Source organism: Oncorhynchus nerka, linkage group LG22, assembly GCF_034236695.1.
Source record: "Oncorhynchus nerka isolate Pitt River linkage group LG22, Oner_Uvic_2.0, whole genome shotgun sequence".
In the NCBI taxonomy this organism is placed as follows: Eukaryota; Metazoa; Chordata; class Actinopteri; order Salmoniformes; family Salmonidae; genus Oncorhynchus; species Oncorhynchus nerka.
The window spans coordinates 54,240,929-54,267,224 of NC_088417.1; the positions used below are offsets into that span (position 1 = coordinate 54,240,929).

At 41.6% G+C, this 26,296-nt stretch overlaps 1 protein-coding gene across 4 annotated transcripts in view; it reads right to left on the reverse strand.

Annotated features, from left to right (window-relative positions):
- The window catches only part of LOC115105349 (protein FAM168A-like), a 96,727-nt gene that overhangs the window by 6,709 nt on the left and 63,722 nt on the right, over nucleotides 1–26,296 (reverse strand). For 3 of the 4 annotated variants that reach the window (XM_065007257.1, XM_029627286.2, XM_029627287.2), the window contains 5 exons: nucleotides 16,288–16,365; nucleotides 13,992–14,117; nucleotides 1,221–1,363; nucleotides 624–801; nucleotides 138–277 (listed from right to left, as the gene is read on the reverse strand). In XM_065007257.1, the coding sequence (XP_064863329.1) occupies nucleotides 159–277; nucleotides 624–801; nucleotides 1,221–1,363; nucleotides 13,992–14,117; nucleotides 16,288–16,365 (644 nt within the window). In that variant the 3' untranslated portion in view covers nucleotides 138–158. The remainder of the gene's footprint in view (nucleotides 1–137; nucleotides 278–623; nucleotides 802–1,220; nucleotides 1,364–13,991; nucleotides 14,118–16,287; nucleotides 16,366–26,296) is intronic. The other variant, XM_029627288.2, reaches the window with a different exon arrangement.

Here is a 26,296-nt window from a genome sequence, read left to right on the forward strand (position 1 = left end):
GTAACAATAACTCAAAATTAGAGTTATCATAATAAAAAATGTATACAAAATCTAAGTACTTACGCATCAAAGCATCGACCCTTAACTCTCCTAACCATAGACTGGGATAACATTGGGTTATAGGAACAGTAACTTACATGAATGGGGTCCAGTGGGGTCTACCAGTGAGGAGGCACATAGCTATACCCAGGCGTCCCCTGGGGCCGGTACGTTGGCAGGGTGACCGGATGCCCACCGATGTGCTGAGTGGCATGCTGAGGCGTGGTCAGCAGAGTACCTGGGCAGAGAGGGTCAATCAGACATACAGAGGTCACCATGGTAACAATGGACAGACAGTTATCAAGGAAACACGCTGGTTGCCGAGTACTGTTATAAATTTGTTATAAACACAGAGCCTTCACCCCAAACAGAAACATGACTGCAAATTATAGTGTGAACAATTTTTTTGAGTTGTTTGTAGAGTTGAAAATTCAAGTACCTTTCCCAAAATTCCCAGGTTTTTGCAGAAATCTTGGTTGTAGTATTTCCTAGTTATTACCTCCTGATTCCACAAATATTCCAATTGGGATTTCTGGAAAATCTGGGAATTTTGCAACCCTAGTAGTTGAGTGTTGACTTCTTACCAGCAGACATGGCCATGGTTGTGCCGGCTACCATGCCCATGGCCATATGGCCGTTGGAGCGGGGTTGTTGGACGGGGGCAGGGTAGAGGGTGGAGGGGATGCTGTTGGGCTGCACCACTGTTGTGTGGTGGATAACGTGAGGCTGAGCCGCATACATCGGCTGTGTGTAGTACGCACCCTGAGAGAAAGAGAATATAGAAGTGGTTTTTGGAATATTGCCTTGGCAATATTCAATATTGAAGAATGTATGTCATGGCAATAAAGCATCTTGAATTGATCTGAGATAGGGAGCGAGGGGAGAGAGAGAGAGAGGAAGAAGGTAGAGAGAGAAGGAGATAATACAATAAAGGAGCGAGAGGACAAGCGAGAGGGTGGGCAGAGAGAGAGAGGATAGGGAGGAAGAGAAAGAAGTGAGAGAAAAGGAACAAAGGGAGAATCTTACTTTTATAGCACAGATCATTTTACTCAGCAAGCTAGACGTCTACTAACAATCCAAAAACAAGTACAGGGAGTAAATCAATCACGTCTTATAGAGGCAGATAGGCGATATTAACAGACAACCAACCCCAGTGAATAGAGCCCATGTCAGGTCCTTACCTGAGCGTAGAGGTTCTGTTGGGGATAGGCACTTCTGATTGGGTACATGGCCGTCTGGTAGGGGTTAGGGGATGGGGAGTACGGAGGGGGCGCCCCATTGGACTGGCCAGGGGGCACCTTGTAGGGTGTCCCAGCAGTGTATCCTAGATGTGAGAGAAAGTGAGGGGAAAGGGGGGGGGGGAGCAAGATAGAGAAGAAGAGAGATATCAGGAGGGGGAAGGGAAAGATGCAGAAAGAGAAAGCGAGGGGCAGAAAGAGAGAGGGGAAGAAAAGATTGGGTGAGAGACCTAGTTTCAGTTTTCAGATCATTTGTCATTCTCTTGAGATTCAGTGTCTCAATGAAGGAGCAGAACAGTGAGGGCACACGTCTCACTGACTAAATAACACGAAAACATTCTGCCTGCTCCAAAGCGCTGGTTGGGCAACTTTATTTGTTTTGTGATTACGTACTCACAAAACATTGTGATATACGATGGTAATGCCATCTATTGGCCAACATAATCATACATATATTTTATAAATAAAATCTGCAAAAAAAAAACATTGGGCTATAGCGCAAAAACACATGCTACAACTGTACAAATCATGAGAGATAATGTTTTTAGGAACCCTGGACAGAGGCTACTATAAGTGCCTTTCTGGTGGAGCTTCAGCATGAAACAAGTTTGTGTGCGTCTGTCTGCATGTAACGATGTGCGCTGAGAGTCGGGAAGCAAGTTCAGGGAGTGAGTGATTTAATCAATAAACAAAACACGAACAATGCACAGACATGAAACAGTAACAATAATGCCTGGGGAAGGAACCAAAGGTAGTGGCATATAGAGGGCAGGTAATCAAGGAAGTGATAGAGTCCAGGTGAGTCTGATGATGAGCAGGTGCGCGTAACGATGGTGACAGGTGTGCACCATAATGAGCAGCCTGGTGACCTAGAGGCCGGGGAGGGAGCACACGTGACACGGCATCTGTGTGGCACGCACATTATGGAGAAAAGTGACAGTCAACTGATGAGGAACGGGCTGTTTTATTTTAGTGAGTTAAGTTATAAATCATGGGATGGATAGAAGCAAAGTCTGTCTTCAGAACTGGATAATAATGACTATTTGCCTCATCCTCCTCTCTTAGTATTGTTTGTTCAATCTCTTGATCCCTCATAAATCTGTGATTGAGAATAGCCAATGTGTCACATATACTCCCTCTCCGGCCTCTAGTTCATTAGGCTGCTGATTATCACGCATACCTGTCACCATCGTCTTGCGCGCCAGCGCCTCATGACACTCACCTGGACTCCATCATCTCTTTGATGATCTTCCCTATATCCGTCACTACCCTTGGTTCTTTCCTCAGGTGTTAATGACTCTGTTTCATGGCGGTGCGTTGTTTGTGTTTCATGGTTTGTTAATTTATTAAAAACACTCACTCCCTGAACTTGCTTCCTGACTCTCAGCGCATTCCTTATGCTATGCCTGTAGACGAGTTGGTTGTTTAGCAACAAATCCAATGTGTGCGCAACTACGGGGCAAAACAGACAGGGTTGGCTTAAATTGACAACGTGTAAAATATATGGTCTCCAACGTTTATTTAAAACATATTAAGTTGCACAATGAGCACCTGATTCTCAAATACTTCGTTACAGTTGTTGGATATCTAATTTGAGCCATATTAGCATAGACAAAACATCAGTGAAAGCAACAAAACAATTCATGCTATTAAGAACAAGATGAAACGAGCCACTTTAAATTCCCCACATAGCAGTTTGTCATTGTTGCTAGCTATCTGCTAGCTACACACAGCCTTCTGTCCCATTGAAGCTTGCACATCGTTTCCGTGATGTTCTCAGCTAACCTGTCTATAGACTGACTAATTATTTATTTTTAAAGTGGCAACTTTAGGATATGGTACTCCGTTAGATTCATTCATTGTTTGATCTGGAGAAAGCCATGGATGCATAAAACGCTGAAGTGTAGAGTAGCCTTGCTCAAAATCATATAAATAGCCTATCGAATGGAGAGGGAAGGGAATTTAGGCCTATCCTACGTTTATTAAAAGAGCTAGACACAAGATAGTTAACTTCTTGGTGACGGGGCAGTATTTTCACGTCCGGATGAAATGCATGCCCAAATTCAACTGCCTGCTACTCATCCCCAGAAGATAAGATATGCATAGTATTAGTAGATTTGGATAGAAAACATTGAAGTTTCTAAAACTGTTTGAATCATGTCGGAGTATAACAGAACTTATTTAGCAGGCGAAACCCAGAGGACAAACCATTCAGATATATATTTTGAGGTCACTCTTTTCAATGAGTTTATTGGGAATCCAGATTTCTAAGGGACCTTCTTGCAGTTCCTATCGCTTCCACTGGATGTCAACAGTCTTTATAAATTGGTTGAGGTTATTCCTTTATGTAATGAAGAAGTACGGCCATCTTGAACGAGGGTCACTTGAAGTGTACTGTTAGATAGAGGTGTGTAACCAGAAAGCATGCTACAGTTTGTTTTCTTCCTGTATTAAACACAGATCATCCAGTCTTCAGTTTTATCGATTATTTACGTTAAAAAATACCTAAAGTTGTATTACAAAAGTAGTTTGAAATGTTTTGGCAAAGTTTACAGGTAACTTTTGAGATATTTTGTAGTCACGTTGCGCAAGTTGGAACAGGTGTTTTTCTGGATCAAACGTGCCAAATAAATGGACATTTTGGAAATATATCGTTGGAATTAATCGAACAAAAAGGACCATTTGTGATGTTTATGGGACATATTGGAGTGCCAACAAAAGAAGTTAGTCAAAGGTTAGGCATGAATTATATTTTTATTCTGCGTTTTGTGTCATGCCTGCAGGGTTTGATTAATGGTTGCTCTCTTTGTTTATGGAGGTGCTATCCTCAGATAATAGCATCGTTTGCTTTCACATATCCCAGAGAGGTTAAGGTATTTTCTGCATATGCATTGTTCTTTCGAAGGCCAAACCCACCACCTGTAACTTATTTTGTACATGATGTTGCTGCTACCGTCTCTTATGACCGAAAAGAGTTTCTGGACATCAGAACAGCAATTTACTCACCTCGAATTGGACTAATAATTTTTCTTTAATGAGTCGGACGGGAAGGATATACTCCAAACACCCAAACAGGCCCTCATCCCCGTCATTCGCTGGAGAAAAACTGAGATTTCGTGGAAAGAGATTGTGGTGCCTTGTACTGTTAGCTAACGTTCAATCGCTGGAAAATAAATGGGACGAAATGAAAGCACGTATATCCTACCAGCGGGACATTAAAAACCGTAATATCTTAATGTTTCACAGAGTTGTGGCTGAAAGCCAACTTCAATAACAATCAACTGGCTGGTTATACACTATCGGCAGGATAGAACAGCAGCCTCTGGTAAGACATGGGGCGGGGGCCTATGCATATTTGTAAACAACAGCTTGTGTACGATATCTAAGAAAGTCTCGAGGTTTTGCTCGTCTGAGGTAGTGTGGTCTACAGCTTATCATGAGATACAGATAAACTCTCTAGGCATCCACATCAACAACAAACTAACCTGGTCCAAGCTAGTGATGCACCGCTATGACATTATTGGCTGATACCGATATCCAATATTTTCCTTACCAAATAAACACAATACCAATACCGCTAAAATATATTTTTTAATTTTAGCAGCCATTTAAGCAATCTAGTACAGTTAGATAGATAACACACACACATACACAGCGGTCTAAGGCACTACATCTCAGTGCAAGAGGCGTCACTACAGTCACCGTTTCGAATCCAGGCTGTATCACATCCGGCTGTGATTGGGAGTCCCATAGGGGCGGTGCACAATTGGCCCAGCGTCGTCCGGGTTTGGCCAAGGTAGGCCGTCATTGTAAATAATAATTTGTTCTTAACTGACTTGCCTTGTTAAATAAAGGTTACACACACCAAAAAGTTATTTTGTTGGCATTTACGTATGTCCCCATTACCAGTAAAACATAATCAAACAATTTCTTTCACTTACTTGCTGTGCTGTTTCGTTGTTCATTTGTTCAGTCATTTCATTCTCAACCAGGATTTCTCATACTATGGAACGCTGTTTGGGTCTTTGCGTGTCAAATAAGCTTGTTGACCAATCAGGACCTGAATATGACTGCACGTCACATAATAATTTAACGCGTTCATACCATTTTTAACGTAGTTATTACACATTGATTACACTACCATACGTATTTCAATTATCACAACTACTCATCAATACGTACGCTATGATGCTGGTAAAGTTGTCTTGTGCACCTACAGTGCTGGTCATAAAAAGCTCATGGGTGAAAACAATGTTCTTCCACAAAAACATAGCAAAACGACAATCTGTTTCAGAAGCTATAGTTAGCTAACTAAACTCAGGACATCTTCAGGACCCTGTCTTTCAAAGATAATTCGTAAAATCCCAAAACTTCACAGATCTTCATTGTAAAGGGTTTAAACACGGTTTCCCATGATTGTTCAATGAACCATGAACATTCACCTGTGGAACGATTGTTAAGACACTAACAGCTTACAGACGGTAGGCAATTAACGTCACAGTTATGAAAACTTAGGACACTAAAGAGGCCTTTCTACTGACTCTGGAAAAACACCAAAAGAAAGATGCCCAGGGTCCCTGCTCATCTGCGTGAACGTGACTTAGGCATGCTGCAAGGAGGCAGGAAGGACAGCTGACCGTCCTCGCAGTAGCAGACCACGTGTAACAACATGCACAGGATCGGTACGTCCGAACATCACACCTACGGGACCGGTATTGCAACAACAACTGCATGAGTTAAACCAAGAACGCACAATCCCTCCGTCAGTGCTCAGACTGTCCGCAATAGGCTGAGAGCCTCTGGACTGAGGGCTGCAGGCCTGTTGTAAGGCAGGTCCTCACGAGACATCACAGGCAACAACGTCGCCTATGGCAACAAACCCATCGTCGCTGGACCAGACAGGACTGGCAAAAAGTGCTCTTCACTGACGAGTCGCGGTTTGTCACACCAGGGGTGATGGTCGGATTTGCGTTTATCGTTGAGGGAATGAGCGTTACACCGAGGCCTGTACTCTGGAGCAGGATCGATTTGGATGTGGAGGGTCTGTTATGGTCTGGGGCGGTGTGTCACAGCATCATTGGACTGAGCTTGTTGTCATTGCAGGCAATCTCAACGCTGTGCGTTACAGAGAATACATTCTCCTCCCTTACATGGTACCCTTCCTGCAGGCTCATCCTGACATAACGCTCCAGCATGACAATGCCACCAGCCATACTGTTCGTTCTGTGCGCGATTTCCTGCGAGACGGGAATGTCAGTGTTCTGCCATGGCCAGCGAAGAGCCCGGATCTCAATCCCATTGAGCACGTCTGGGTCCTGTAGGATCGGAGTGTGAGGGCTAGAGCCATTCCCCCCAGAAATGTGCTGGAACTAGCAGGTGCCTTGGTGGAAGCGTGGGGTAACATCTCACAGCAAGAACTCTGGTGCAGTCCATGAGGAGAGGATGCACTGCAGTAGTTAATGCAGCTGGTGGCCAAACCAGATACTGACTAACTTTTGATTTTGACCCCCCCCCTTTGTTTAGGGACACATTATTCCATTTTTGTTAGTCACATGTCTGTGGAACTTGTTCAGTTCATGAATCTTGTTATGTTCATACAAATATGTACACATGTTAAGTTTGCTGAAAATAAACGCAGTTGGCAGTGAGAGGACGTTTCTTTTTTTGCTGACTTTATATAGCTAAGTGACATTAAAATAATTCTCATTTTTAAGACAGTGCACGTCAGCTTTGACATCGGTTTTGCACATTGGGGCGTTAAACTAGACATTGAGGAATTCCGATGTTGGCATTTTTAGCTAATATCGTCCGATTCCGATATGTTCACCGATATATCATGCATCCCTAGTCCAGTCGTCCACAGTCGTGAAGAGAGCACAACAAAACCAATTTCCCCCCAGGAGACTGAAAAGATTTGGCATGGGTCCTCAGATCCTCAAAAGGTTTTACAGCTGCACCATCGAGAGCATCCTGACGGTTTGCATCACTGCCTGGTATGGCAATAGATCGGCCTCTGATCGCAAGGCAGGCACTACAGAGGGTAGTGCGTACGACCCAGTACATCACAGAGGCCAAGCTTCCTGCCATCAAGGAACTCTATACCAGGCGGTATCAGAGGAAGGCCCTAAAAATTGTCAAAGCCACCCTAGTCATAGACCATTTTGAGTAGATTTTATTTCATATAGTTTTTGTATACCAGAGATGGTGATGTGAAGAACAACATGACCTGCACCAAAGTCAGATTAGGATATAGGTCAAGGACTAGATAAAATATATAATTTACCTGGGGTTTTTCCCTTATTGTAGGCTAATACTTTTAAATACAATTAGTCTTGAAATCTTTGGTTGTTTACTACACTACTCACTCTGTTTAGCACATGGCCTCACATGTGAATCCTTAAAGAGATGGGTGGGACTAAGGTATAATAGGATGTGAATGATGCTGAATGGGTGTAGACAAAGAAGAGCTCGCCAGTAGGTGTACCAAAACATTCAAGGGACTTTTTTTTAATGGGGTTGATCAACTTTCAAAGCAGAATTACTTTCCCCATTGTTCCTCAAATGCAGTGTATGATATATAATTTTCTAGCTCTGAGTCTCTACTTTAATTCAATGTAAAAAAAAAAGCACAATTTGAAATTTTGCTACATAAGAGTGGCGATATCAGTCATTTTCCAACCAAGTTGTCAGACCCAGGTGGCCTGTCATTGTTGATAGACAACAACAAAAATTCACCTCTTCGACACTTAGTTTACAGAATAAAAAATTCCAATGCCTGTCTTTCATAACTCGGCCAGTTATGCATGGATGTGTACAGCGCATTCGAAAAGTATTCAGACCCCTTCCATTTTTCCACATTTTGTTACGTTACAGCTTTGTTTTTAAATCTCAATCTACACATAATAACCCATAATGACAAAGCCAAAACAGGTTAAAACATTTTGCAAATTTATTTAAAAAAATAAACAAATACCTTATTTACATAAGTATTCAGACCCATTGCTGAGACTCGAAATTGAGCTTAGGTGCATCCTGTTTCCATCGATCACGCTTGAGATGTTTCAACAACTTCATTGGAATCCACCTGTGTTAAATTCTATTGATTGAACATGATCTGGAAAGGCACACACCTGTCTATGTAAGGTTCCAAAGTTGACAGTGCATGTCAGAGCAAACACCAAGCCATGAGGTCGAAAGAATTGCCCATTGATCTTCGAGACAGGATTTTGTTAAGGCACAGATCTGGGGACGGGTACCAAAAAATGTCTGCAATATTGAAGGTCCCCAAGAACACAGTGGCCATCATCATTCTTAAATGGAAGAAGTTTGGAACCACTAAGACTCTTCCTAGAGCTGGCTGCCGGGACAAACTGAGAAATCGAGGGAGAAGGGCCTTGGTCAGGGAGGTGACCAAGAAGTCGATGGTCACTCTGATAAAGCTCTGGAGTTCTTCTGTGGAGAGCTCAGAAACTTCCAGAAGGACAACCATCTCTGCAGCACTCCACCAATCAGGCCTTTATGGTAGAGTGGCCAGACGGAAGCCACTCCTCAGTAACAGGCACATGACAGCCCTCTTGGAGTTTGCCAAAATGCACCTAAAGGACTCAGACCTTGAGAAACAAGATTCTCTGGTCTGATTAAACCAAGATTGAACTCTTTGGCCTGAATGCCAAGCGTCAAGTCTGGAGGAAACCTGACACCATCCCTACAGTGAAGCATTGTGGTGGCAGCATCATGCTGTGGGGATGTTTTTCAGCGGCAGGGACTGGGAGACTAGTCAGGCTGAGGGAAAGATAAACGGAGCAAAGTACAGAGAGATCCTTGATGAAAACCTGCTTGAGAGCACTCAGGATATCAGACTGGGGTGAAGGTTCACCTTCCAACAGGACAACAACCCTAAGCACAAAGTCAAGACAATGCAGGAGTGGCTTCGGCACAAGTCTCTGACTGTCCTTGAGTGGCCCAGCCAGAGCCCGGACTTGAACCCAAACTGACATCTCTGGAGAGACCTGAAAATAGCTGTGCAGCAACACTCCCCATCCACTCTGATAGAACTTGAGAGGATCTGCAGAGAAGAATGGTAGAACCTGCCCAAATGTCATACACAAGAAGACTCAAGGCTTCAATCACAGCCAAAGGTGCTTCAACAAAGTACTGAGTAAACGGTCTAAATACTTATGTAAATGTGAAAAATATCATTATAAATACATTTGCAAAAAAATGTTTTTGGTTTGTCATTATGGGATATTGTGTGTAGATTGATCGGGAAAAAACATTTAATTCGTTTTAGAATAAGGCTGTAACAAAACAAAATGTGGAAAAAGTTTGTTATTGGCATGTCATGGATTTGAACCTTGCCAATGAAAAACATCTTTAGAGTAGTTGGCAATATCAGTGAGTTTTGTGATAAATGAGCCATCTGATTCAATGAATGATGAAGCAGAGTTTGTACTTTTGGCCAAAATGTAATTTAAGGTGCTCCAAAGCTTTTTAACTATCATTCTTCTTATCATGCATCTTTGTTTCATAGTAGTTTCTTCTTCTTTTTGTTTAGTCACATGATTTCTCAATTTACAGCATGTTAGCCAATCGGCTGTGCAGCTAGACTTATTTGCCATTCCTTTTCCCTCATCAATCAACCATACAATGTTTCAATTCCTCATCAATCTACAGGGTTTAACAGTTTTTACAGTAATTGCCTTAATTAGGCGCATGCTTATTAGTAACTGGAATAAGCCATTTATTTCGTTAATGTGTCAACTGCAGCGTCTGGTTGCCCCTCGTTACACACCACAGATCTTCCACATAGGAATCACTACAACACTTATTATATGACCTCTTATAGACTATATTAGGCCCAGCCTTTGAAACTGTGGTTTTCCTAGATATGGCTACTATATTATGATCACTAAATCCAATGGATTTGGATACTGCTTTAGAGCAGATTTATGCAGCATTAGTGAAGATGTGATCAATACATGTGGATGATTTTATTCCTGTTCTGTTTGTAAATACCATGGTAGGTTGACTGATAGATAACCTGAACCAGGTTGCAGGCATGGTTACAGTTTGAAGCTTTTTCTTGAGTGAGCAGCCAGCCAATATTTAGATCACCCAGAAAATATACCTCTGTTGATATCACATATATTATCAGGCCTTTCACACATATTATCCAGATACTAACTGTTAACACTTGGTGGTCTGTAGCAGCTTCCCACCAGAACGGGCTTTAGGTGAGGCAGGTGAACCTATAGCCAATTACTTCAAAAGCATTTGACATGAGATCCTCTCTAAGCTTTACAGGGTTGAGATCTGGTGACTGAGCCGGCCATGGTATATGGCTTACATATTTTTCATGCTCATCAAACCATTCAGTGACCACCCGTGACCTGTGGATGGGGGTATTGTCAACCCTTGGGGGCATAGCCATGGTAGACAAAATAATGGTCTACCCAGCATTTTAATACATGACCCTAAGCATGATGGCATGTTAATTGCTTAATTAACTCAGGAACCACACCTGTGTGGAAGCACCTGCTTTCAATATACTTTGAAGCCCTCATTTACTCAAGCGTTTCCATTATTTTGTCAGTTACCTTTGGCAAAAATATATCATTATACAATATACATATACATTAATTAGTCCATTTGTAGTGAAAGCTTATCTAGGCCTAACTTGGGAGATACAAGGTGACTACTCATCTTCTACCATTAACCGCTTTCAATGATACAAAATGATGAGGGCTCAAGACATGTAAATGATGTCAACCATGCATATAAGTGTATGAGGTTATCTAGTCCCTGGACCATGAAGTTGGTCATGCAGAACTACACTACCCATGAACACTTTCTGCTGAGTTTCTACCACAGAGGTAGATATAGGACTCCAGAGCCCAAAAGCCTGTTTTAGCATGGGCAGAGTCACTGAGTACATTCACCATTTTGAAGTAGTCAACTGGCTGGGACTTCCTATGGGTTAACTTCTTATGGCTGGGGGCAGTATTGAGTAGCTTGGATGAATAAGGTGTCCAGAGTAAACTGTCTGCTCCTCGGTCCCAGTTGCTAATATATGCATATTATTAGTAGTATTGGATAGAAAACACTCTGAAGTTTCTAAAACTGTTTGAATGATGTCTGTGAGTATAACCAGAACTCATATGGCAGGCAAAAACCTGAGAAAAAAATCCAAACAGGAAGTGGGAAATCTGAGGCTTGTAGGTTTTCAACTCAGCCCCTATTAAAGTTAGAGTGGGATATTGGTTGTTGTACATCCTAAGGCTTCCACTAGATGTCAACAGTCTTTAGAAACTTGTTTGAGGCTTCTACTGTGAAGTGAGGCCGAATGAGAGGGGAATGAGTCAGAGGTCTGCAGAGAGCCACACACTGGTCACGCGCATTTCACATGAGGGAGCTGCGTTCCTTTGCTTTTCTACAGACATAGGAATTCTCCGGTTGGAGCGTTATTGAAGACTTATGATAAAAACATCCTAAAGATAGATTCTACACTTAGTTTGAAATGTTTCTACGACCTGTAATATTATTTTTAGTCCGACGTTCGGCTGGACCTGAACGCGCGTTTGGATTTGTGCACTAAACACCACAACAAAATAAGCTATTTGGACATAAATGATGGACACCATCGAACAAATCAAACATTTATTGTGGAACTGGGATTCCTGGGAGTGCATTCTGATGAAGATCATCAAAGGTAAGTGAATATTTATAATGTTATTTCTGATTTCTGTTGACTCCAACATGGCGGATATATTTATTTGTTTTCTGAGCTCGGTTCTCAGATTATTGCATGGTTTGCTGTTTCCGTAAAGCATTTTTGAAATCTGACACAGCGGTTGCATTAAGAAGTATATCTCTAATTCCATGTATAACACTTGTATTTTCAGCAACATTTATGATGAGTATTTCTGTAAATTGATGTGGCTCTATGCCAAATCACCGGATGTTTTTGGAACTACTGAACGTAATGCGCCAATGTAAACTCAGATTTTTTTTATATAAATATGAAATTTATCAAACAAAACATACATGTATTGTGTAACATGAAGTCCTAGGAGTGTCATCTGATGAAGATTATAAAAGGTTAGTGATAAAATGTATCTCTATTTGTGTGTTTTGTGACTCCTCTCTTTGGCTGAAAAAAAATGGCTGTTTTTCTGTGGCTTGGCTCTGACCTAACAATCGTATGTGGTGCTTTTGCTGTAAAGCCTATTTGAAATCGGACACTGTGGTGGGATTAACAACAAGATTACCTTTAAAGCAGTATAAGATACTTGTATGTTTTAATTTAATTATGAGATTTCTGTTTTGAATTTGGCGCCCTGCACTTTCACTGGCTGTTGTCATATCGATCCCGTTAACGGGATTTCAGCCCTAAGAAGTTTTAAGGAAGGATCACATAATCCCATCCAGGTCCCCCTGAGGCATCAGCCAAAGAATTATACTCCATAACTACAGGTGACAAGTAAATTGCCAACCGTGGCTTTATACTTGTTCTAGATGGCAGTGTGCACCCTTTCAGTTTGTTTGCCAACGCACAGCAGTAAAATAAAAAAGGTCTCAATGGCGCGCTGCCCATGCTGTCACAGACACCATAATGGGACAGATATAATGATGCATTGTCTAAGTCTATGGTTTCCATAGACTTGAAGCAGAACCAGCGGTATGAATGCCCAAAGAGAGGCCATGGGCATGCAGGTAAGCGTTTTTCATCATGAATCTTGTTCAGAAAACAGCTCTGCAGAGTTGTCACTAGCTGGCAAAGCCACAACATCCGAATTTAAACCTAACCCTAAACTGAATCACACTGCTAAACCTAATGCCTAACCCTAACCTTAAGTTAAGAGCAAAAACATTATTTTTGCTTTCATGAATTTTTAACAATATATCAAATGTTGACTTTGCAGCTGGCCTTTCTAAGGGGAAATCCCTCAGTTCTTCCCCCAGGACAAGACTCATTACAATAAACCTCAACCTGCTGGGTTTGTTCGACATTGCAGCAGACGTGATGCAGTTTTGGTAAATTGTGACCGACTGATCTACAAATAATAATTAGTAGTTATTGTGACGCACGGTAATTTGTATATTTAGCGGTCCGTAGTCAACTGCAATGGTGAACATTTCACATGTTAGACAACTTAGCGATGACTAACTACACACAGAATGTTAACCAAAACAAATAATACTCAAAACACCCACAGGCACGCGCACACACATAACTGTCCGTTCTGGTGGGTGATAGGACACGGATCATTACATTCATGTTAGGACACCACCAAATCACTCATGACTGAAACACACATGACCTATCCAACTGAAACATCGTTTCCCTATATGAGAAGAACGTGTGCTGCAGTAGCCAGCATGCGTGTTATATGATACAGCACAGCACAAAACCAAGCATGACGCCAACACACAGCCCCGTCCCCTAAGATGTCACTCACTACCTCACATCTTTCTACGGCCTGTCCTACTCCAAACCTTTTCCTAACCCATTTCCCAACAGCTCAAAAACCCAGTCCAGCATTGAATGTACCCCAGCCATGCCAGCGTGTGCAACATGTGTGTACATACATCGGTGTGTGCGTACAAACGTGTGTGTATGTCTGTGTGCATACAAACGTGTGTGTATGGCTGTGTGCATACATATAGGATCTGTGTTTGTGTGTGAGTGTGTAGAGTACATAGGGTCATATTTACTGAAAGCTGCGGCTGAGGCCTGGTACTGGCGGCCCTCTGAGCCCGCGTCCATGGCCAGGTCATAGGAGCCCTCTAGGGCCCCTGCAGCACCGGAGGCCTGGGGCCAGCCCTGCTTCACCAGCAGCACTGTCCCAGACACAGACACAGAGAGATTACACACACACACACACACACACACACACACACACACACACACACACACTCATACAATAGAACACAGAGAGACACAGAAGACAGACATGGATAGATAGTAATAGAACACACACCGCATGCAAATTAACTCACACAAGCACTCACATAGAGAATAGACACAGAGTAAACAGTACACATACAGTCACTAGAGAAAATCTACATACCCCTTGAAATTATTATTATTTTTAAATGTAACAAATTATAATTTTCCTACCAATCTATAGAACCTACTCCACATTTTCAAAGTGAAAGAAAAATTATAAAATATTTTCTGGTATTGTAGTGGCAGCATCATGTTATTGGTATGTTTGTCATTGGAAGGAAACTGGGGAGTTTGTTAGGATCAAAATAAATATGAGTAAACCCCAGATAAAAAGTTAGAGGAAAACCTGCCTCAGTCTTCGGGAACACCTAACCCTGGGATTTTTCAGCGGGGAAATTAAAAATGTTTTTGCCAAAGTCACACCAGAATGGTGTCGCGTGTTCCTCAATGGTCCAGTCTCAGTCCTGACTTTAACCTACATTTAAATACATTTTTAGATTACATTTTAAGGCAGCAAAATGTGAAGACTGTGTAGACTTTCACTAGGCACTTTACACACACACACACACACACACACACAGAGTACAGAAATAAAGTACATACACAAAGTGTGATCACACAGAGAGTACACATATACAGTAGAATACATAACGTTTCACACAATCAACACACACACTCATCTATTGCAGAGCTTGGGCTTAGTTTTGGACGTATTTTCTTGTGTTTCATGCCTAGTAAACATGACCCATCCCAGTAAAGGCAGTGCTGCACTGCACTGTCGACGACAACATGGCACAGCTGTCACAGCTCTCACTGACCTATTTCACTACACTCTCTGAAGCCCATCAAACCCACTGGAGCTCCAGGAGAAATGCAGTAAAACCACTACACATAACAAATATGGATCACCACCAACCACGACACAAACTACTAGCTACCACAGCTAGGGTCAATTCCATCTCAGTTCAGTCAATTCAGGAAGTAAACTGACATTTCAGGTACATTTTTTTCTCATAGAGAACCATGGATGAAATTTGAATTGAAATGTACTTACTGAATTTAAAAGGAATTGACCCCAACCCTTGTATCTACCCAACACTTCCCTCTCCATGCACAGGGGTTGAGAGATGCATTACATTGGAACTATATTCATGTGTACTAGCTAGCACAAGGAGGTGAGAGAGAGACCTGCTTCTAGCCATCTCAATGATAAATAGTATTACAGTATTTACGATAATAAAAAGCCAATTCAACCCCAGGTTATTTCAGTTTCACTAAGTGACAAACATCTCAAGCCATCATCTAACAACAAAGGTCAAACTTAACCAACAACCATACTAAGGCCTACATCTTATTAACAATCTTTTTTTGTGGCCATGGCCAACATGTACTCCCCATGACTTAACACACAGCACGCAGCGCACACACACACACACACTTCGGGAATCTGAACAGAACTTTCTAGAGCACTGTGTGGATGCAATATGAACAAAGCCTCTTTAGCAGCTCTACATAAGAGTACTCAAGCCATTGTGAAGGCTCTGGGGTGAAGTTTCCCGTAGGTACAGGTCTTGGATCAGCATCCCCTCACCTAATCTTAACCATTAGTGGGGAAAATGCCAAACTGATCCAAGATCAGTGTCTAGGGGCAAATTCACCTTTTCCTTCCACGTTCTGAGAAGGTGCCAAGATTAGACACATGACAATGTCTAGATCCCATTCCATGAATATGTGGATTGAGACGTTCTGGCGTGCTGCGGGAGTGCTGTGAGTGATGCACTCAAGAACTGTGCATGCAGGTGTTCTTACCTTTGAATAGCATGCACCAGCAATCTAATTCATGTAGTGTGTGTTCTATTACATGTGTGTATATTCTTACCTGCGGAGATAGAGTGGATTTCTAGTTTGATAAAAACTGTGTGTGCAGGCTTGTCTGTGCTTATGTGCATGTCTGTGTGTGCTTGCAAGCATGTCTGTGTGTGTGTGTGTGTGCTTGCGCGGATGTGTGTTTCCACAGATGTGTGTTTCCGTGCATGTTCATGTGTGCATGTGTGTTCTTACCTTGGGGATAGCCTGGGCTGCCAGTCTGGTAGAGGTTGGGTGTGTAGGTAGGAGCCTGAGGATAACCTGCAGGATAGCCTGAGGACAGAGAACAGAAGCTATTTAGAACATCATCCACTGTGTGTGTGTGTGTGTGTGTGTGTAGCATGCGTGTGAGTGTGTATATATACGTGAATGCACATTAGTATACAAGTGAATGTGTGTGTTGTGAGATGGAAGGACAAAGGGAGGACAGCAAAAAGACAGTGTTCCAGAGTGCCTGTGTGGAGGAGAAAAATCAGTTTATTACTCTATGGAGCCTCCATCTCCCCACATCCCTGTCACAGTGATTTACAGCCCTAAACCACCCTCCTGCACCGGATTCATAAAACATATGGATTGGGCAATGTAGTGGATGCAACCCATCCACGTATAATGCTCCAAAGTGGCTCAGTGGTCTAAGGCACTGCATCTCAGCGCTAGAGGCATCACTACAGACCCTGGTTCGATCCCGGGCTGTATCACAACCGACCGTGATCAGGAGTTCCATAGGGCGGTGCACAATTGGCCCAGAGTCGTCAGGGTTAGGGGAAGGTTTGGCCGGAGTAGGCAGTCATTGTAAAATAAGAATTTGTTCTTAACCGACTTGCCTAGGTATATAAAGGTTAAATTAAAAATACATTAAGAGAGTATTCAGGTCTGTTGGGTTTTTAGAAAATGAATTAGAATCTTTCTCTTGGCTTTTTCCACATTTTTTTTTTTACATTACAGCCTTGTTCTAAAATGGATTAAATTGTTGTTTTTATCATAAGCAAACTACACACAGTACCCCATAATGTTAAAGCATACATTTTTGCAAATGTATTAAAAAAACTGAAATATCACATTTACATAAGTATTCAGACCCTTTTACTCAGTACTTTGTTGAAGCCCCTTTGACAGCGATTACAGTAAAAATACTTCTTGGGTATGACGCTACAACATTTTTATCAAGGATCTCTCTGTACTTTGCTCCGTTCATCTTTCCCTCAATTCTGACTGATCTCCCAGTTCCTGCCACTGAAAACATCCTCACAGCATGATGCTGCCACCACCATGCTTCACTGTAGGGAGGGTGCCAGGTTTCCTCCAGACGTGACGCTTGGCATTCAGACCAACGAGTTCAATCTTGGTTTCATCAGACCAGAGAATCTTGTATCTCATGGTCTGAGAGTCCTTTAGGTGCCTCTTGGCAAACTCCAAGAGGGTTATCGTGTGCCTGTTACTGAGAAGTGGCTTCTGTCTGGCCACTCTACCATAAAGCCCTGATTGGTGGAGTGCTGCAGAGATGGTTGTCCTTCTGGAAGGTTCTAAACTTCTTCAATTTAAGATTGATGGAGGCCACTCTGTTCTTGGGGACCTTCAATGCTGGGGATGAGCACATCTTCAATATGTACCCATTGTTCCTCAGTGCATTTAACTATATGTTACAAGTAAAAGCCTTGGGTAGCGAGTTAAAACCACCCTAAGACTTAGGAAGATGTCAAACTTTCCTTTTTATTCTCTGAATTTTATTCGCCCATATAAAAAAGTCTTATGACAGAGTATACTTTTTAAAATAATGTCTTCGGTGGGGTAATTGGTAGCACCGAGAAAAAAATAAGTTTTATTCTACCTGTAAGATTTATGGGAAGATTATTCCATTTGAATTAGATCTGCTTTCATATTGTTGCATAATGGATTAAAGTTCTTTATATATATGTGTTGTTTGTTGTCACTTACTAAGCTTCCTAAGTATTTAATATTTTTTTGTAGTCAACTTAAAGGATTGCTGTAGATCGAGTTATTATTTTTCTCATTGCCATTATTTATTTATTTTTTCCCCATGTTCATTTTATAACCTGAGGTTTTTTTGTATTCGGAAAATATTTTTTGCAAAGGGGCCATTGAGTTTACAGTATTGGTCAGGTATATCAGGTGATGCAAATTAGTTTAGTTTAAATTCATGTTTACCAATCTTTCTGCAACTGGTTCAATACAGTACAAACAGGAGGGGGGGGGGGGCATCCCTGTCTTGTGCTGCTTTATAAAGCAATATAATAAAATAATGTATTATTTGTGTATATTTTTGCCTTAGAACATTTATACAATATTTATTAATTTAGCTGGAAGTTGAAAACTTCAACGTTTTGAATAGAAAAGGCCATTCAAGACGACGTGAAGCCTTTTCCACATCAACAGCCATTATTGATAAATCTATATCCATTTTTATTTGCGTATTGTACGTCTTAAATGACATACCCAAATCTAACTGCCTGTAGCTCAGGACCTGAAGCAAGGATATGCATATTCTTGATACCATTTGAAAGGAAACACTTTGAAATTTGTGGAAATGTGAAATTAATGTAGGAGAATATAACACATTAGATCTGGTAAAAGATAATACAAAGAAAAAATCCATGTGTTTCCTATTCTTTTTTTTGTTTCATCATCTTTGAAATGCAAGAGAAAGGCCATAATATAATATAGGAGTCTAGAGACATATTTGATCTTGGCCACGAGATGGCAGCGGTGTGTGCAAAGTTACAGATTGATCCAATGAAGTGTTGCAATACCTAAAAATGGTCAATTTATACATTTTCAAGTACATAACTATAGAGAACATACAAAAATGATATGGTAATACAAAATGTAAGTTTACACACTCCCAGAAATGTCATGCATAATGGATCATTAGCTTATACACTAACTTTCACACATCTAGATGGCCGGGAGCGGTGGGTGTGGAGCCAGAGACAGCAGGGCTTCAAACTGTAGAACCCAGTTCCCACATTTGAATATAAAAAATGATTTTATCGAACAAAACTATGCTACATTTTATCTCTGGGACCCTCAGGATGACAAATCAGAGCAAGATTACTGAATGTAAGTACATTATTTACCTTCAGAGGTAAATGTATCAAACCAGTTGCCGTGATAAGTGTTTTGTTGTTGTGCACACTATACAAACAACAAAATGGACAGTGCAGTTAGATTAACAATAATTTAAGTTTTCTGCCCATATAAAGACATGTCTATGTCCTGGAAAGTTAGCTGTTACTTACAATGTCATTCTAGTCACATTAGCGCACGTTAGCAACCACCGTCCCGGTATAGGGACACAGATCTGTAGAGGTTAAAAACCACCGTCCCGGTTTAGAGACACACCGATCCTACGGAATCCCTAAGGAGGTTTAAACTGGAACATGTTCTTGTATTTGTTTGTACAGTAAGTGTCTATTTTTAATAAACCCAGTTTGATTAATATGCATCAAGTCTGGTAATATTTTTGCCATTCTATTGCTTATAAGCTTTGTTATTATTTTATTGTCACAATTAATTAAACATGGGTCTATAATCAGCAAGGGACTCCAGATTTTCCTGGTTTTAATATAACTGAAATAACTGTTTGATACATGCAACTAGGGAGTACTGAATTAAGTGACATGTGGTGTCATGTGTAAATAAGGTGGCTACTTTGTCACAAAATGTTGAGTAGATTTCTATGAGAAAGCCATCCATTCCTGGTGCTTTTGTACAGACAAATGTTTTAACAGTATCTAATATTTCATCCTGGGTGACCTGTTTTTAATGATTTTTTTTTTGTCTGCTGATAGTTACTTCAGAGTTGTTGCGTCTAAGAAGGCTATAGGATCCATCCAACTGCTGTTTAATTCTGATTTATATAAATGTTCATAGAAACTTTAAAAATGATCATTAATCTCATTGTTGTTTCTAATTACCTCTTTTGTAGCTCTACAACCCACGTCTCGTCACATTTCTCCCGCCCACACACATCCACTCTCCCATTCATATGCACAGACAGATACCCACACATACACCCACTCACACCCTCTTGCCTACACACACACACACACACACACACACACACACACAGAACAATTGACTTACATGCTATATTTACTATTTCATGTTGTCCTTTCAGTGCCCATGTATCTGATTGGCATCAGCTAATTCTATTGATACGTCCTAGAGAAAAACAGCTACTTGGGGACAAGAGTCTAAATTGTATTAGGGGAAGGGGGAGGAATGTTGTCTCAACTTACAATAAGCTGGTCTTGGGCATCACTGTATGTAGCCTAGTGTGCTTATCTGTTTTTTGTCTGCTTCTGCCTCTACTCAGGGCACTGGGCTCTCTTTCAACTGGAAAGGTTTCCTGCAAGCTGTTCAGGGCTTCATCGATGCTTGTGAACTCTATTCTCTGTGTTCCCTTCCATACCCACAGTACTGCCGGGAATCGGAGTTGAGACTGGATTCCTTTTTCCTCCAGTGACTGTCCAATATAAATTAATTGCTGGAGTATTTTACTCAGTCTAGCAGAAAGGTCCTGGATGAATCAAATGGACTGGCCCTGGACCTTGATGTCCTTCCCCTCCTGTGTCCTAAGAATGTTGAATTATTTAGGGTTCTTCTGGTTCATGCCGATCCGATGACATCGCTCCAGACCATCCGGTGACATAATCCATGCCAAGCTCTTCTGATATAAGCTTGATCACCTTGCTGGAAAGGTCCCCTTTATCCTCATCCTCCGGTAAGATCAATATTTTCATATTTTGTCTCTATCCATTTTCTAGCCGATCCAGTTGATCTGGTTTGCACCTTTGTTTCCAGAAGGCCAATTTAATTGTCTTGTTCGTCCACTCACCCACCCTGTATATGCATATCTGACTCGATAGACTACTTTCCTTTCGAGCAAATCTACTTTTTTTAACAACAGATTTAGAGAGGATTTTAGATGTGTTTTTCTGGAAATAATTCAGCTGGCAGCTGCTCTCATTTGCGTCTCCAAGTTGTTCTTTGACTTTTCTTCTAAGGGAAGCAATGGCGTGCTGGGTTCGAGTCCCAGTGTCACTTTACTCACAGATTGGTTCACTGTTGTGAATACAGTGCCTTGCAAAAGTATTCATCCCCTTGGTGTTTTTCCTATTTTGTTGATTTACAACCTGTAATTTAAATTGATTTTTATTTGGATTCCATCTAATGGACATACACAAAACAGTCCAAATTGGTGTAGTGAAATGAAAAAAAGTACTTGTTTAAAAGAAAATCCAGAAAATAAAAAACGGAAAAGTGGTGCGTATACAGTGCCTTGCGAAAGTATTCGGCCCCCTTGAACTTTGCGACCTTTTGCCACATTTCAGGCTTCAAACATAAAGATATAAAACTGTATTTTTTGTGTGAAGAATCAACAACAAGTGGGACACAATCATGAAGTGGAACGACAGTTATTGGATATTTCAAACTTTTTTAACAAATCAAAAACTGAAAAATTGGGCGTGCAAAATTATTCAGCCCCTTTACTTTCAGTGCAGCAAACTCTCTCCAGAAGTTCAGTGAGGATCTCTGAATGATCCAATGTTGACCTAAATGACTAATGATGATAAATACAATCCACCTGTGTGTAATCAAGTCTCCGTATAAATGCACCTGCACTGTGATAGTCTCGGAGGTCCGTTAAAAGCGCAGAGAGCATCATGAAGAACAAGGAACACACCAGGCAGGTCCGAGATACTGTTGTGAAGAAGTTTAAAGCCGTATTTGGATACAAAAAGATTTCCCAAGCTTTAAACATCCCAAGGAGCACTGTGCAAGCAATAATATTGAAATGGAAGGAGTATCAGACTACTGCAAATCTACCAAGACCTGGCCGTCCCTCTAAACTTTCAGCTCATACAAGGAGAAGACTGATCAGAGATGCAGCCAAGAGGCCCTTGATCACTCTGGATGAACTGCAGAGATCTACAGCTGAGGTGGGAGACTCTGTCCATAGGACAACAATCAGTCGTATATTGCACAAATCTGGCCTTTATGGAAGAGTGGCAAGAAGAAAGCCATTTCTTAAAGATATCCAGAAAAAGTGTTGTTTAAAGTTTGCCACAAGCCACCTGGGAGACACACCAAACATGTGGAGGAAGGTGCTCTGGTCAGATGAAACCAAAATTGAACTTTTTGGCAACAATACAAAACGTTATGTTTGGCATAAAAGCAACACAGCTCATCACCCTGAATACACCATCCCCACTGTCAAACATGGTGGTGGCAGCATCATGGTTTGGGCCTGCTTTTCTTCAGTAGGGACAGGGAAGATGGTTAAAATTGATGGGAAGATGGATGGAGCCAAATACAGGACCATTCTGGAAGAAAACCTGATGGAGTCTGCAAAAGACCTGAGACTGGGACGGAGATTTGTCTTCCAACAAGACAATGATCCAAAACAAAGCAACAACTACAATGGAATGGTTCAAAAATAAACATATCCAGGTGTTAGAATGGCCAAGTCAAAGTCCAGACCTGAATCCAATCGAGAATCTGTGGAAAGAACTGAAAACTGCTGTTCACAAATGCTCTCCATCCAACCCCACTGAGCTCGAGCTGTTTTGCAAGGAGGAATAGGAAAAAAAGTCAGTCTCTCGATGTGAAAAACTGATAGAGACATACCCCAAGCGACTTACAGCTGTAATCGCAGCAAATGGTGGCGCTACAAAGTATTAACTTAAGGGGGCTGAATAATTTTGCACGCCCAATTTTTTTGTTTTTGATTTGTTAAAAAAGTTTGAAATATCCAATAAATGTCGTTCCACTTCATGATTGTGTCCCACTTGTTGATTATTCACAAAAAAATACAGTTTTATATCTTTATGTTTGAAGCCTGAAATGTGGCAAAAGGTCGCAAAGTTCAAGGGGGCCGAATACTTTCGCAAAGCACTGTATATGTATTCACCCCCTTTGCCATGAAGCCCCTAAAAAGATCTGGTGCAACCAATTACCTTCAGAAGTCACATAATGAGTTAAATAAAGTCCACCTGTGTGCATCTAAGTATCACATGATCTCAGTATATATACACCTATTCTGACCAAGGAGCTCTCCAAACAGGTCAGGGTCAGAGGAGAAGTACAGATCAGAGTTGAGTTATAAAAAAATATCAGAAACTTTGAACATCCCACAGAGCTATGTCTGTCGCAAACTCAACACCCCACCATCCCCACAGTGAAGCATGGTGGTGGCAGCATCATGCTGTGGGGATGTTTTCACTGGCAGGGACTGGGAAACTTGTCAGAATTTAAGGAATGATGGATGGCACTAAATACAGGGAAATTATTGAGGGAAACCTGTTTCAGTCTTCAGGAGATTTGAGACTGGGACGGAGGTTCACCTTCCATCAGGACAACCCTAAGCATACTACTAAAGCAACACTTGAGTGGTTTAATGGGAAACATTTAAATGTCTTGGACTGGTCTAGTCAAAGCCTAGACCTCAATCCAATTGAGAATCTGTGGTGTGACTTAAAGATTGCTGTATACCAGCGGAACCCATCCAGCTGGAACAGTTTTGCCTTGAAGAATAGGCAAAAATCTCAGTGGCTAGATGTGCCAACCTTCTAGAGAAATACCCCAAGAGACTTGCAGCTGTAATTGCTGCAAAAGGGGTCTCTACAAAGTATTGACTTTGGGGGGTGAATAGAATAGTTATGCACACTCAAGTTTTCAGTTTGTCTTATTCCTTGTTTGTTTGACAAGAAAAATATATTTTTCATCTTCAATCTTCTGGGTGTTTAATCAAATGATATAAAGACCCAGAAAAATCCATTTTAATTCCAGGTTGTAAGGCAACAAAATAGGAAGAATGCCAAGGGGTTGAATACAAAACTGAATTGGTCCACCCACACAGACAGTGTGGTGAAGAAGGTGCAGCAGCACCTCTTCAACCTCAGGAGGCTGAAGAAATTTGGCTCGTCACCAAAAGCACTCAAACAGATGCACAATCGAGAGCATCCTGTCGGGCTGTATCACCGCCTGATACGGCAACTGCTCATCCCACAACTGTAAGGCTCTCCAGAGAGTAGTAAGGTCTGCACAACGCATCACTGGGGGTAAACTACCTGCCCTCCAGGACACCTACACCACCCGATGTCACAGGAAGGCCATAAAGATCATCAACGACCCGAGCCACTGCCTGTTCACCCCGCTATCATCCAGAAGGCGAGGTCAGTACAGGTGCATCAAAGCAGGGGCCGAGAGACTGAAAAACAGCTTCTATCTCAAGGCCATCAGACTGTTAAACAGCCACCACTAACATTGAGTGGCTGCTGCCAACATACCGACTCAACTCCAGCCACTTTAATAACGGAAAAATTGATGTAAACAATGTATCACTAGCCACTTTAAACTATGCCACTTTGTTTACATACCCTACATTACTCATCTCATATGTATATACTGTACTCGAAACAATCTACTGCCTCTTGCCTATGCCGTTCTGTACCATCACTCATTCATATATCTTTATGTACATATTCTTCATCCCTTTACACTTGTGTGTATAAGGTAGTTGGTGTGAAATTGTTAGGTTAGATTACTCGTTGGTTATTACTGCATTGTCGGAACTAGAAGCACAAGCATTTCGCTACACTCGCATTAACATCTGCTAACCATGTGTATGTGACAAATCAAATTTGATTTGACTTTCGCAAGCCACTGTAACGGACCACTCACTCTCTCCTGGTTACTTGGATATATATTAATCTATCGGTTTCTTCATATAACCACAATCTTGTCGGTACAAAACGGAGCTACTCTCTCCCCAATACGTCCTATCGAATTGAGGCTGTTCTGAGGGCAAAAGGGGGTGCAACTTAATATTAGGAAGGTGTTCCTTAATGTTTTGTACACTGTGAATAGTGCACTATATACTACGCTAGTAATCTAGGCATAGAAGTGTCTTTGGCTGCATCCCAAATGGCACCCTATGCCCTATATAGTCCATTTCTTTTTACCAGGGCCCACACAGCATTTCCCTGTAAATGGAAAATATGGGGTATGGATGATATAGAAGAGGAACATAAAGACAAATATTTACTTGATGGTAGGCGGCCTATAAGGAAAATAAAGGGGTATGGAATGTGGAGAGAATATGTAAGAAAAGGGACAATATTTATTTAAGGTTAGGCAGACCTATATATTATGAATGTATGCCTTCTCTATGCTATAATGACAGGTGCTATTGATATGACTATGAATTGTACTGATCGCATAGCAGTCACACTAAAACAAAGTAGCCTATTATTGGAAATAACATAGAATGCAGGAGCAGCCTGTGTGTGTGTCTCAATCCTGAGGCTACACAACACCTACGCAACCTGATCCGACAGCCCACACGCACACACAGTCAGAGCCTCAGTATTTATACACACACACACACACTAATTAGCCCTCGTATTTATGGAACAGTGTGACTGTGAACTAATTGTGAGCAAAAGAGAATCAGCCAGAGACAATTAGAGCAAGAGAGGTAGAGAGAGAGAGCAGTAGAGAGAGAGCGACACTGAAAGGGAGGGAGGAACTGAGGGAGGAATGTAATAGAGGGAGGGATCCCTACTGTCAGCAGTATCTGAGGACAACTGCACTCCCTTGGTCTGCTGTCCCCAGGGGTGTGTGTGTGTACATGTGTGTCTGCTCCTGCATATGTACCTCCTGCCTCCCTCCACACAGCATCCATAACACAAGCCTACTGCAACCACTGCAAGCGTCTGTCCTTTCTCTTAACTCCCTGATCAGCTGTAACTTAAGGACGAGCAGCAATGCATTGTGGGTAGGAAGAAGCGACTAGAGAAAAAAAAACATTGAGAGCTGAGGGCACCTTTAAAATAATCTCTCTCTTATGAAATCCAGTGATGTGGTAACAGCCTGGCCTATGAATCACAAGCCAAGTAACCAGCCCTGCCCTCCTGAGCCAGTGGAGGAAAACACCACCAGAGAAATCACATTTCTATTTCCACCTTTCCTGCCCTCCTTTTTTCACCTTTCTTTGGACATACCATGTGAATTATTATTTTGTTGCACAGACAGCTCATTCGATGCATAGACTCATCCGGTGGTGGATGCACTACTTCTACATGCATATGGTTCATACATCCTAATACAGTATCAAATCCAATTTTATTTGTCACATACACATGTTAATGTGAGTGTAGCGAAATGCTTGTGCTTCTAG